Below are 12,247 nucleotides of genomic sequence, written 5' to 3'. Positions count from 1 at the left end.
GCCTCCCTCTCTACCAGCACTAGCCCTGCCAGTGGCCTGGGAGCTCTGCAAAGGCCAAGGCTGGGTCCAACCCACCTCTGAATGCCTGGAGCCCAGCTCAGGACAGGGGCCCCTTTCCTGGAGCTGTGGGTGGTATGGAGGCAGGGCTGGGAGAGGAGAGACAGAGGGTGGAGGACTGGAGGGGTCAGGGTCAAGGTGAGCGTCAGCATCCTGCCAAACTCTGCTGCCCACAGCAGACCTGGGGTGCTGTCTGCAACTAGGTGAGGAGAGCTGGCTGGTGTGAGCCACGATTAAGTGTTTCCCAGGTGCATGGGTGGTAAAGGTTTATTTAAAACCAACCAAGCAACCAACCAAATCTCTGCCCCACTGCTCCCCGCCCCAGCCCTCCCGCTCCAGCCACAAGCACCCTGCTGCCATCATGTTACATGGCATGGCTTCATTGTCCCCTGGCTTAAGGAGAATGTTTCCCGCAGGTTGTAAGTGGACAATTTTATCCACCTAGTACTAGCGTGTGAGAAGTTTTGAAATGAATGTTCATGTACTGGATTGTGTGAAATGCCTTTTCTGTGTCTAATGAGACCTTAGTGTGTTTTTCTTTCTCCACTAATCTGCCAGTGGGGTGCATTACCTTACTGGACTTATTCAGGCTCAGCAGCCTTGACAAAGACCTTATGGAATTTCCTTTTTTTTTTTTTCTTTTCTTTCTTTTTTTTTTTTTTTACAGAGTCTCACTCTGTTGCCCAGGTTAGAGTGCAATGGCGCCATCTTGACTCACTGCAACCTCTGCCTCCCGGGTTCAAGCGATTCTCCTGCCTCAGCCTCCCGAGTAGCTGGGGTTACAGGTGCATGCCACCACGCCCAACTAATTTTTGTATTTTTTAGTAGGCGTTTCACCACGTTGGCCAGGCTGGCCTTGAACTCCTGGCCTCAGGTGATCCACCCGCCCTGGCCTCCCAAATTGCTGGGATTACAGGCGTGAGCCACTGCGCCCGGCCTTCTTATGGCATTTACTATCTGGCTCCTTAGCAGAAATTTAATTGCTCATCTAGGGCAAAGTTTTCTCCAATCAATCCTCCCAGCAGTTCTGACAGGGGTACAGGCAGGGAGTATCATGCCCATCTTACGGGTGGGGAGAGCTATTCAGAAAGGCCTGGTGCCTTCCCCAGGGCTGCACAGCTCACAGATGCAGAAGGCACAATGGGAAAGTATCTTCTGCTCACCTCCCTCCACCTGCACCAAGGCTGGAGCAAAAAAATGCAAAGAACGCTGCCCAGCTGCCCCACAGCCCCCAAAGACTTGGTGTGATGAGTTCTGGATGGCAGCTGGGAACGTCCTTTTAATGAGGGCTCCCCTCTTCCATCCACAGTCGTTGAACCTCTCAGGAGGGCTGGGCTGGTAGCATCCTGAGAATAATGAAAAAGCTGGGAAATGATGCTCCGTGGATTGGCCGTTGATGAGACTGGTGCCTTCTCCAGTAAAGTGGACCTGCAGGATGAGTCCTCCAAAGGGACCTTCGTGGAGTGTAAGTAGCACATCAAACATCCTCCCAAAAGGCTGTCCACCAGGTGTCCCCCAGACTGCACACGGATAAGGGTTCTGAAGTCATCTGTGCTCAGGCAGAGCCTTGAGAGGACTGCTGCCTGCGATCCGAGTGGGGCGAGAATGGATCCACAGTGAGCCTGGGCTTCTGTGAGCTTGACTAAGAAACAGCACGACCATCCTTTGGTCATGAACTGCACCTGCCTGCACACCTCCACGCTGCAGGCGCACCTGCTGAATGCACTGGGGGCAGCCTGCTGAATGGTGGGGAGGCCTCTCCACTGTCAGCAGAGGGCTGCACAGGAGCTGGGGGCAGCTGGCAGGGGGAGCCCTTGTGCCCAGGGCACTGACGCCACTCAGGGAGGACAGAACATGGCCTCCTGCTTTTTGTGGAAGCTTTTCAGGCCACCTCCCCCAGAGACCCTGGGGGAAAGGGCTCGTGGGTCAGGGCTCATAAACCATAATCATCCAACATATAACTTTAGAACAAATTGGACTGCTCAGGAGGGAGAGGGCCCCGAGAGGCCACAGAAGACTTGGTGGGCTGAAGTGTGGAACAAGCTGTGTGAGGGGAGCCTAAGCTGGCTGGGGTGCCCTAGAACTTGAAGTTCAGGACTCTGGGGGAAAGCAGGGAGAGGGCTGGGGGCTTGGAGGGGCGGCATTTGGGTCGTGGTTGGAATGTTCCCAAAGGAAATGTTCTAGAAATGAAGTGTCAGTGCAGGTGCACTTCTGGCTGCTGGCTTCATCTAATTAAGTTGGGGATGGGATTATGCGAACTGGCTGACCGCCAGAGGAGGGACTCTGCAAGATGCAGAGGAAGGCAGGGACCTACAGGGGGAGCTGCAGGGGCCACCCCACCTGCTGCCTGCAGCTGCGCCACCTGCATCCCATCTGTCCTGCTGCACCAGGTCAGTCCCGTCAGGCGGTACAGCTGTCCACATCACACATGGTCACACACAGAAAGACACCCTCCCTTCAGCTACCTCTGCAGTCACCCCATTTCTCTGCCACGTTACAGCAGAACTTCTCCAAAGAATGCTGCATGTTTTCTCTGTCCACCTTTACCATGGTTCAGCTGCAGTAGTGTCCCAGTCAGGGGATTCAGCATGGGCAAAGGCCCTGGGGCCACACCACATGCTTGCCACGGCCAGGAAACAGCAAAGCAGCCAGTGTGGCCAGAAGGAGTGAAGAAGCACCGAGAAACTGGACTGGGGGACCACAGAAGCCTGCCCACTCTGCACTTTGTGGTCTGTGGCCCAGACTTCAATTCCATTCTAAGCGCCAAACACTGGAGTGACAGCTGAATTCTCAACATAGAAGCCAAAGTTAGTGAAATAACATGTTAATGACACCAAGAGAAAATACTCGCCAACCTAAAATTATATACCCAGAAAAATTATCTTTCAAGAAAGAGAGGAAACAAAACTGAGGAAGATAATAGGACTGGTTTGTCAGAGAGCAATGACTCAAGGGACCACATTAAGGAACTCTTCATTCTTCTGTGTCTCAGAGTATATGTGCGACCAGGACTGTGGAAATGAAGAAACACAGAAAAATGTGTCTGACTTACAGGACACTGAACAAATAATAAGACTGACAGGTACACCCTGACCCAAGTTCAGGATGCCTCTGAATACCCAAGAATTATGTTGTAATATGACATAATCAAGGGGGAGAAAGATCAAAGATCAATTTCATTTGTTCAGCAACCTTTTTCCAGTTGGAGAGAAGTCTCAGGGCATCTTGGAACCCAGGAATCTTCTGCTAATGAGACTCTTAGTCCCAATATAGGACTTACTTGGAAGTGCTAGTGTGGCTACACCACATAATGAAATTCCAAAAGTCTCTGAGAGGGCCTCAGACACCTGTCTTCAAAGTGCTACCTCAAGGAGCAAGGCTAAAATTGTCCACGAGGTGGCTGGTTACTTTATATGAATCTGAGTCAAATGAAATGTCAAGGTTCCAAGGAAACTCAGAGACAACATAGTGCAAATCTATCATTTTATGGTGGCCCCCAAAGAGATGGCCACAGGGTGAGTAATCAGCACAGCCAGGAATGGAACTGCCCTCCTGATCCCGGCCCACGCCTTGTGTGCTGTCCGCTGTCCGATGTACAGCGGGGTTGGGGCTCTTCCTCCCCAAGTGCGTTCTCTTCCTCTAGGCTCATACACAGGATATTGCCCTTGGCTCCCAAGACGCAAAGTTCACAAACTTAGCTTTTACCATCATGGCACCCAAGATCCAAACTGCCTTCATCAAAGGAGTCAGGCAGGATGAGGAAACATGCAGATGTAGAGGGCTGGGCCTCAGTTGTTCTCTGCTGACAGGATGGGGTCAGTCAGATTGGAACCTTCTTTTTTTAATTTTTATTTTTTGAGATGGAGTCTCGCTCTGTGACCCAGGCTGGTGTGCAGTGGCACAATCTCGGCTCACTGCAAGCTCTGCCTCCCGGGTTCACGCCATTCTCCTGCCTCAGCCTCCTGAGTAGCTGGGACTACAGGTGCCTGCCACCACGCCCAGCTAATTTTTTGTATTTTTAGTATAGATGGGGTTTCACTATGTTAGCCAGGATGGTCTCGATAACCTGACCTCGTGATCTGCCTGCCTCAGCCTCCCAAAGTGCTGGGATTACAGGTGTGAGCCACCGCACCCAGCCAGATTGGAACCTTCTACACACCCTCCTTTCCCCTGCCCACATCCCCACACGGCTTCAATCATGTAACACATATCTGTGACCCCTCAGGGAAGGAGCCTTGCCTATTCCCTGGCTGGGTAGATACCACCCACCCTGGGCTCTGCTCATGCTCAGCATTTCTCACCCACAGGCAGGGGCTGCTAAGTGTCCATCTCACCCACTAGAGTGCAAACCCTCTGAAGGCAGCAGCTGTGCAAAAGGGTGGCTGTCATGTCTACTCCGGGCCTGGCACGTGTTAAGTCTTTGGTATCTATTCAAAGAATACTTGAACAAATGAATCAATGACTCCATCGCCAAGGAGCCAACTGCTTCTTAGTTGGACCTAGTACATTGCCAGCATAACACACTGGATGAATACATCAACAAAGAAGTGAATCCATCCTATGACATCCACTGGCTGGTGTCCAGAAGACATCTGGAACATGGGACATGAGCAGAGGGGGGATGCCTGCATTCAGCCCTCCAAATCTCACTTAGCCTGAGAGACAACTTACACCTCTCGTCAGTCAGAGAGGGTCTGTCATGGAACATTCTATGAGGCCAGAAACTCAGTCCCAGGCTTGCTGCTGCAGCCCTCTCCAGAGTGGTCAGCATTCTGAACCATTGTTTCAAAAACCATCACGACAGTTAGAGGAAGCAGATGACACATCAGGAGCTACTGATGTTGTGAAAGAGCTTTGGCATCAGTTGAATTCTTCCCGGCAAGGTTCTAGGGTTGTTTTCTGTTTTGTTTTTGGCTGAAATTTCCCCACCTGAACAATGGGGATAATAAAATGACCTCTGATATTTGTGAAAATTAGATATGTTAAGTGCCTAATCCCAAGTGGATTCTTGTAATACAGGCTTTTGTTTTCTCATTTTCACATCCTCAGTGTCCTAACACTGGCGGGAGCTTAGGGAATTGGGCTGGGAGGTAACAGACGAGACAGGCCAGTGCAAAATGTTTCCCTTTTGGCCCCTTTGTGTGGTTTTAGACTTCTACCTACTCCTGCCATCCCACTGACATCCTATAGAATGATGTTCCTCTTTATGAGTTTGCTAAAGCAAATTTAACAATCCCAGGGAAAATTTTTTTAAAAAAGGAAATGTATTTAACTGTAAGCGCGCTTGCCTTACCCGAGACACAAGACTCAAAGACAGGTCTCCCGAAGGATCCCCCATTCCCCCTGCCCCATTTCCATCCACGGGCGGCCTCTGCAGCCCACGCTGGGCCCCTGGCCTGTTTCGTGTTCCCATGCTTGAGGTGCTGTTTGTGTAGCTGTGCCCATGCTTCCGCTCAGAGCAAGTCAGTGGGTCTGAGGGGACTCCTCCCTAAGTCCTCCCACCAGACACAGCGTAAGCACCTCTTTGCCTGTGAAAGTCCTTGTTTACATCTGCAGTCCCAGATGAATTTCTATTAACAGAGCCACCCTTCACTTTCAAAAGTGGCCAGTTTGTTTGACAAATGGTACTAAATAGGTGCTCAGGTCCCGAGCCTCAGAGCCATTGCTGAATCCTCTCATGTCCACAGGCAGGCCCTCAGCACCTTCCCAACGCAGTCCACACCCGTCCCCATCCACACAGCGCGTGCTCCACTCTCCACGCTGCCTCCCACTCTTGTCCTGGTCCCCCACTGTCAGGCCTGAGCACAGCAGCCACCACCTCAGATGGTCAGCTCCCATCGCTCCTCTGCTGGCAACCCCCCACCAGCTTCACATCCACCCACTTCTCCCTCTGACCTCGGTGCCCACCACTTCCTCCCTTCCCACTGGGGTTTCATGCTGTTCCTCACCTTTTTACCCTGCTTCTTCCCCATGCCTAGAAGACTCTTTCCCCAGACACCCATGCATATTCCACACATCAGCCTTCACTCAAATGTCATATCAGACATGTTACCTGACCATGCAAATCAACTAGAAATCCCACACCCTATCCCCCAATGCCATTTTTTTCCCCCACAGAACTTACACTATCTAATATGGGTACATATCATTTTTTTCTTGCTTCCCTTATTTAGGGGTTATCTAACAAATACTTAGGAAACACTTACTACAGCCAGACACAATTCTAAGCATCTTATGAATAACAAATCCAACTTTTTTTTTCTATTAGAGACAGGGTCTCACCATGTTGCCCAGGCTGATCTCAAACCCCTGGCCTCAAGCAATCCTCCTGCTCAGGCCTCCTAAAGAAATGGGATTACAGGCATGAGCTACCATGCCTGGCCCTCAGATCCAATTTTACAAGCACTTTGTTCACTCAGGTAGTCTCAGCATCTGTAGGTGCTCAATTTATGCGTTGAATCAAAGACCAGCACTGCGGACACTGTACTGTAATTGTGTTTTCAGACCTGTCTCAACCCACTAGATCGTCTCTCCAAGAAATTCCTAGTGCCTGGCATATAGTGTGGAGCTCTGTGGTCACAGTGAACACTAGCTGCCTGAATGGACTTCACCTCTCCAAAGGCTGGGGCCAGACCACATGGCTTCATGAGGCACCCCTTTCCTACTCTAGGTCTGCCTTCTTCTTCTTCTGCAGCTCAAACCCCACCCTGGGCTACAGGCTTTGAACAACTCGTGAGTCAGAAGCAATTCTCCTCCATTTGACAGTGACCACTATCAAGGAGAAACTCATTTTGAAAAATGTTTATTTACCTTACCTTTTCTTGGCCAAGTCAATTGCTTTGGTCATCTGCACAAAGATTCTAAAAACTGGCTTTCAGCATTTGTTTTTCCAAGCAAATGAAATTTATCATAACAAGACAGAGCTCTGATTTTAGTCTCTGTGGAGTCTGGGCTCTGATGACCTAGGCTAGTCATCATCTAAGCCTGGAATGACTGTTTGGGACCCCCATGGCCAGCTTGAAGCTTTCCTTCCTCAGCTACTCTGGGCCCCTGAAGGGGTCACATGCATCTGTGGCAGAGACTGTATTATAACAAAGTTGTTTACCCCAAAGTCAGCAAACACATGTACCTAGAACTCATCCCAATTGTAGGTTGCTCACCAGACAGGTTACACACGATGTGCACCAGTTAACATGCCACAGGAAAATTACATTCCAGGAAAAAGCAAAATGCTATAAAAACAAAAAAAACAAAACACCCCAAACAGCTCTCCCTCCTTTGATCTGATGGTCTGCAGAGGTCCTCAAATCCACACACTGCCACTCTTCAAGACCAACCGTCCACTGGGCCTTCTTAATCTCATCCAAAGTCGCATTCACAACTTTGACAGGAGCTTGGGTTCTTCATGTGGCAGCTGCAACCATGTAGTGTCTTCTCACTTGCAGAACTCTAACCTCAAGTCTCTCATGAGTCCCCAAATTCCAGGAAGCATAAAAAAATAGCAAAGCACACGAGTATACTTCCAAACTTTGAAAATACAATAAGATCACAGGAACAAATATGACCACGCAGCAGCGTACGTACTGTATAGGCCATATTCCTTTACGTGGGACATTAATGAAAAGCTGTCTTTTCCAAACTGAATGCGCCTATTAATAAAAAAATACACCTGACCATCTAATGCTGAAGTCATCCGCCAAGATGGTACTGGAAATTGAGTGGCTAATGTGGAGAAAACGCAGGCAGAAAAACAGGGGAGACAAAACGAAAGGCTCTCTTGGTTTGAGCCTGTCCAAGCAGCCAGGACTCCTTATCAGGTGAACACAGTTCGTCAGTTGGCCACCTAAAGTACAAGTGGGAGAAATTCATCACCACAACATAAATTTTGAGCTTGATATTCTCATATCCGGGAGTCAAACAAACCCAACCACCTGTGCACAATGCTTCCACCTGCAAGAAGGTCATCGCAAACGCTCCAATCTCGTAACAACATTCACACGTTTCCAGCATGTACCTCCGCTTCACACCTCTCTCCCCCCACCTAGTGACCCAGCAGGTCTACGTCCTGAAAATACTTTCAGTGGTCATGACTCTTTACAACAACATATCAAATTATTTTCTCTAATTACCTATGAAAAAAGAATGAAACCAACTCGGCGGAGAGCGTGGCACGGCTCTGCGCTCCCCTCCCTGCCTACCCAGCGCCTTCCACGCGGGACACTCCCCGCCGCGCTCCGCTCCAGACCCGCGCGGTCCCGCCGGCTCAGCAGCACTCGCAGCCGGCGATCCGCTGGTGCAGCTCCACGATCCGCCTGCCCATCCGCGCCGCCTCCGCGGCCTTCCTCTCTGCCTCGGCGCACAGCCTGGCCACCCGCTCCTCAGCCTCCGCACGCGGGCGGGGTGCTGGGGCCCGGGCGCCCCGCTCCTCTGCCTCCACCTCGCTCTTGATGGCGTCGAGCAGGCTCTGGATCTCCAGCAGCTTCCTGCGGGCCCGCCAGTGCGCCCGGGCGCGCTCGCGCTCCAGGGAGGCCAGGTTCTCGCGGCCGGCGCGGGGCGCGGGGCTCAGCGGGCTGCCCGGGTCCTCGCGGGGCTCCCGCGCCTCGTCCGCGTCCACGGGCCGCATCACGCCGCCGCCTCTTCCAGCCCGCGGGGCACGCCGGGGCTGCTCACCAGCAGCGAGCGCGGAAGCCTCGCTGTCACCAACGACCAGACTAGCAACAGGTTGCCCCAACTTTCCGCAGCGAGGACGGTATCCAAAATGGGCTACTAGCCGTCGGCCAGGGCGCTGCCACTGCGGCCCTTTTACGACACCTGCGGTCCTTTACCGCCACGCAGCAAGCGAGAACCGCATTCGGGGCTCCCGCCTCAGCGGTCCTGCGCGCGCACGCGCACTTGCACGCACGCGTACCCCCGCACGCATGCGCACCCCATGTCCCCGCCCGCTCTAACGCCACAGCTCTTTGGGCGTTGATTCTAGGGCCAGGGCCCTCACACTGCTGGAAGGTTAAAGTCGACTTCACGCTAGTTTAAGGAAATATCTGACGCTGATAACCATGTCCCAAGCACTGCTCTAAGTTCCCAATGTGTCCGGAATTGGTGGGTTCTTGGTCTCACTGACTTCAAGAATGAAGCCACGGACCCTCGCGGTGAGTGTTACAGCTCTTAAAGTGGCGCGTCTGGAGTTTGTTCCTTCTGATGTTCGGATGTGTTCGGAGTTTCTTCCTTCTGGTGGGTTCGTGGTCTCGCCGGCTCAGGAGTGAAACTGCAGACCTGTTACGGCTCATAAAGGCAGTGTGGACCCAAAGAGTGAGCAGCAGCAGGATTTATTGCAAAGAGAGAAAGAACAAAACTCCCACAGTAGAAGGGGACCTGAGCGGGTTGCCACTGCTGGCTCTGGCAGCCTGCTTTTATTGTCTTATCTGGCCCCACCCACATCCTGCTGATTGGTAGAGCCCAGTGGTCTGTTTTGACAGGGTGCTGATTGGTGCGTTTACAATCCCTGAGCTAGACACAAAGGTTCTCCAGGTCCCCACTAGATTAGCTAGATACAGAGTGTCGACACAAAGGTTCTCCAAGGCCCCAGCAGAGTCGATTGGTATATTCACAAACCCTGAGCTAGACACACGGTGCTGATTGGTGTGTTTACAAACCTTGAGCTAGATACAGAGTGCCGACTGGTGTATTTACAATCCCTGAGCTAGACATAAAGGTTCTCCACATCCCCACCAGACTCAGGAACCCAGCTGGCTTCACCCAGTGGATCCCGCACCGGGGCTGCAGGTGGAGCTGCCTGCCAGAATGGCACCGTGCGCCCGCACTCCTCAGCCCTTGGGTGGTGATGGGACTGGGCCCCGTGGAGCAGGGGGTGGTGCTCGTCGAGGAGGCTCGGGCAGCACAGGAGCCCATGGAGGGGGTGGGAGGCTCAGGCATGGCGGGCTGCAGGTCCCGAGCCCTGCCCCGCGGAAAGGCAGCTAAGGCCCGGTGAGAAATCGAGCACAGCGCCGGTGGGCTGGCACTGCTGGGGTACCCAGTACACCCTCCGCAGCCGCTGGCCCGGGTGCTAAGCCCCTCATTGCCCGGGGCTGGCAGGGCCGGCCGGCTGCTCCGAGTGCGGGGCCCACCAAGCCCACGCCCACCCTGAACTCCAGCTGGCCCGCAAGCGCCGCGCGCAGCCCCGGTGCCCGCTCGCGCCTCTCCCTCCACACCTCCCTGCAAGCTGAGAGAGCCGGCTCTGGCCTTGGCCAGCCCAGAAAGGGGCTTCCACAGTGCAGCAGTGGGCTGAAGGGCTCCTCAAGTGCTGCCAAAGTGGGAGCCCAGGCAGAGGAGGCACCGAGAGTGAGCGAGGGCTGTGAGGACTGCCAGCACACTGTCACCTCTCACCAACATTCTAAATCAGAAACACCCAGGCCGGGCGTGTGGCTCACGCCTATAATCCCAGCACTTTGGGAGGCTGAGGTGAGAGGATCGCGTGAGCTCAGGAGTTCCATACCAGCCTGGGCAACAAGGGAAAAAACCCTACAAAAAACACAAGAAATTAGCTGGGCGTGGTGGCGCGTGCCGATAGTCCCAGCTACTTGAGAGGCTGAGCCGGGAAGATTGCTTGAGCCCAGCAGGTCGAGACCGAGGTGAGCTCTGAACGCCTGATTGCACCACTGCACCCCAGCCCAGTGACAGGGCGAGACCCTGTCTCAAAATAAATAAATAAAAACAATAAACAACCGAATTCAGTGGTCCCGTTAGAATATTCCAGGCTCCGAGAAGCCAGGTGCTCACAGCGTCGGGATTTGCCCCCAGCCAGGGCCTCCGCTCCCTCTTGCCTCGGGCAGATGCTCCTGGAACACAGAGCTGCGGCCTCGGTGCTGATGCTGAGTGCTGTGACCCAGCCTCCCCCTACTTTTTTCCTAAGGGTATAAGCTTCACTCTGCCTGGGGCTTTGGCTGTAAGTTGGAGTCTGGCTTTACCCACTGTGGGCACCCAAGGCCAAGGTGGGTCTGATTCACCACTGTTTCCTCAGCCCTGCCAGGCTCTGAATATGCCTTTAGGAATCATTCTGGAAGATTTCTTTCTTCACTGGACTATATAAGTGCCTCTGCGAGAAAACAGGCCCTAGGGGCAGGTACTTAGTCAGTTTAGTCATCTGTTTCCTCAGCTTGAAATGGGCTTGGCATACAGCAGGAGCACAATAAATGTTGCTTTAATGCTCATTTCCCAAGAGATCTTTATTAAGCACCCACTGCATGTCATTGTGTCTAGGCTTATTCACTGTGTACCTCTAGCAGAAAGTTAAGGGGAGCCTCCACGCTTGATGGCCAGAGGTCACTCTCAGCTCCTACAGGTCACTCTCTGGTCCTTAAACGTGGCCCTCTCCATCTTCAAAGCCAGTAAGAGCATGTCGGATCCTTCTTATCCTTCCAGCCTCTCTGTCATCCCCTTCTGCTCCCAGCTGGAGAAAACTCTGCTTTTAAGGGGCTTGCCATGGTCCAAATATGTGAGTCCCCCCAAAATTCATATGTTGCAAAGCAATCCCCAATGTGATGATATTAGGAGGTGGGGTCTTTGGGAGGTGATGTGGTCATGAAGGCTTAGCTTTCATGAATGAGATTAGCACCCTCATAAAACAACTCCACAGGGCCGCCTTACCCCTTCTGCCGTGGGAGGTTATAGCAAAAAGATGGGCTGCTATGAACCAGAAGTGGGCCCTCACCAGGCACCAAACCTGCTGGCACCGTGATCTTGTACTGCTCAGCCTTCAGAACTCAGAAGATACATTTCTGTTGTTTAGAAGACACCCAGTTTCTGGTATTTTGTTAGAGCAGCGTGAACGGACTAAAATAGTGCTCATGTGGTTGTGTAACAGCATCGATTCCATGTTAAAGAACAATTTTGCTTGCTCAATTATAATTATTGCTTTGCTTAAGTTTTAGACTATGCTAAAAACAGCCTCAGGACCTTCAGCACTGATCAACAATCCTGGGCATGGGCTGACCAACAGTTTTCACCCAGAGAGTGAAGATCATGGAGGAGCCATCTTAAATTCCGCCCAGAGCAGGCTCCCAGGAATCCTAATGTCACGATCTCACTGCAGCCAATGTGACAAACACAGCAGTAGTTAAGTCTAGAGAGCTAAACACACCTCAAAAAGAATTGTCTCTTGGTATGAGTGGAATGGAATAAAATACATGGAAACCCA

The 12,247-nt window shown here is 52.3% G+C and overlaps 1 protein-coding gene and 1 long non-coding RNA gene across 3 annotated transcripts; one reads left to right on the top strand and one right to left on the bottom strand.

Annotated features, from left to right (window-relative positions):
• Window positions 1-6,843: 6,843 nt before the first annotated feature.
• LOC134730246 (MORF4 family associated protein 1 like 2) lies at window positions 6,844-8,780 on the bottom strand. 2 transcript variants are annotated; one of them, XM_063603691.1, is made up of 2 exons: window positions 8,187-8,780; window positions 6,844-7,900 (listed from the first exon to the last, which is right to left on the bottom strand). In XM_063603691.1, the coding sequence occupies exon 1, from the start codon at window positions 8,678-8,680 to the stop codon at window positions 8,321-8,323; it is 360 nt and encodes a 119-aa protein (XP_063459761.1). In that variant the 5' UTR covers window positions 8,681-8,780; the 3' UTR covers window positions 6,844-7,900; window positions 8,187-8,320. The 2 variants fall into 2 exon arrangements, with proteins under 2 accessions (XP_063459761.1, XP_063459762.1); XM_063603692.1 differs by having other exon boundaries at window positions 8,256-8,780.
• A 286-nt stretch (window positions 8,781-9,066) lies between these two features.
• On the top strand, window positions 9,067-12,247 carry LOC134730247 (uncharacterized). Its single transcript, XR_010111903.1, has 2 exons — window positions 9,067-9,203; window positions 11,976-12,247. It is a non-coding gene; the product is annotated as an uncharacterized LOC134730247 (long non-coding RNA).

This window comes from Pan paniscus, chromosome 3, assembly GCF_029289425.2.
Source record: "Pan paniscus chromosome 3, NHGRI_mPanPan1-v2.0_pri, whole genome shotgun sequence".
Taxonomy (NCBI): Eukaryota; Metazoa; Chordata; class Mammalia; order Primates; family Hominidae; genus Pan; species Pan paniscus.
This window is presented reverse-complemented; position numbering and strand designations above follow the sequence as displayed.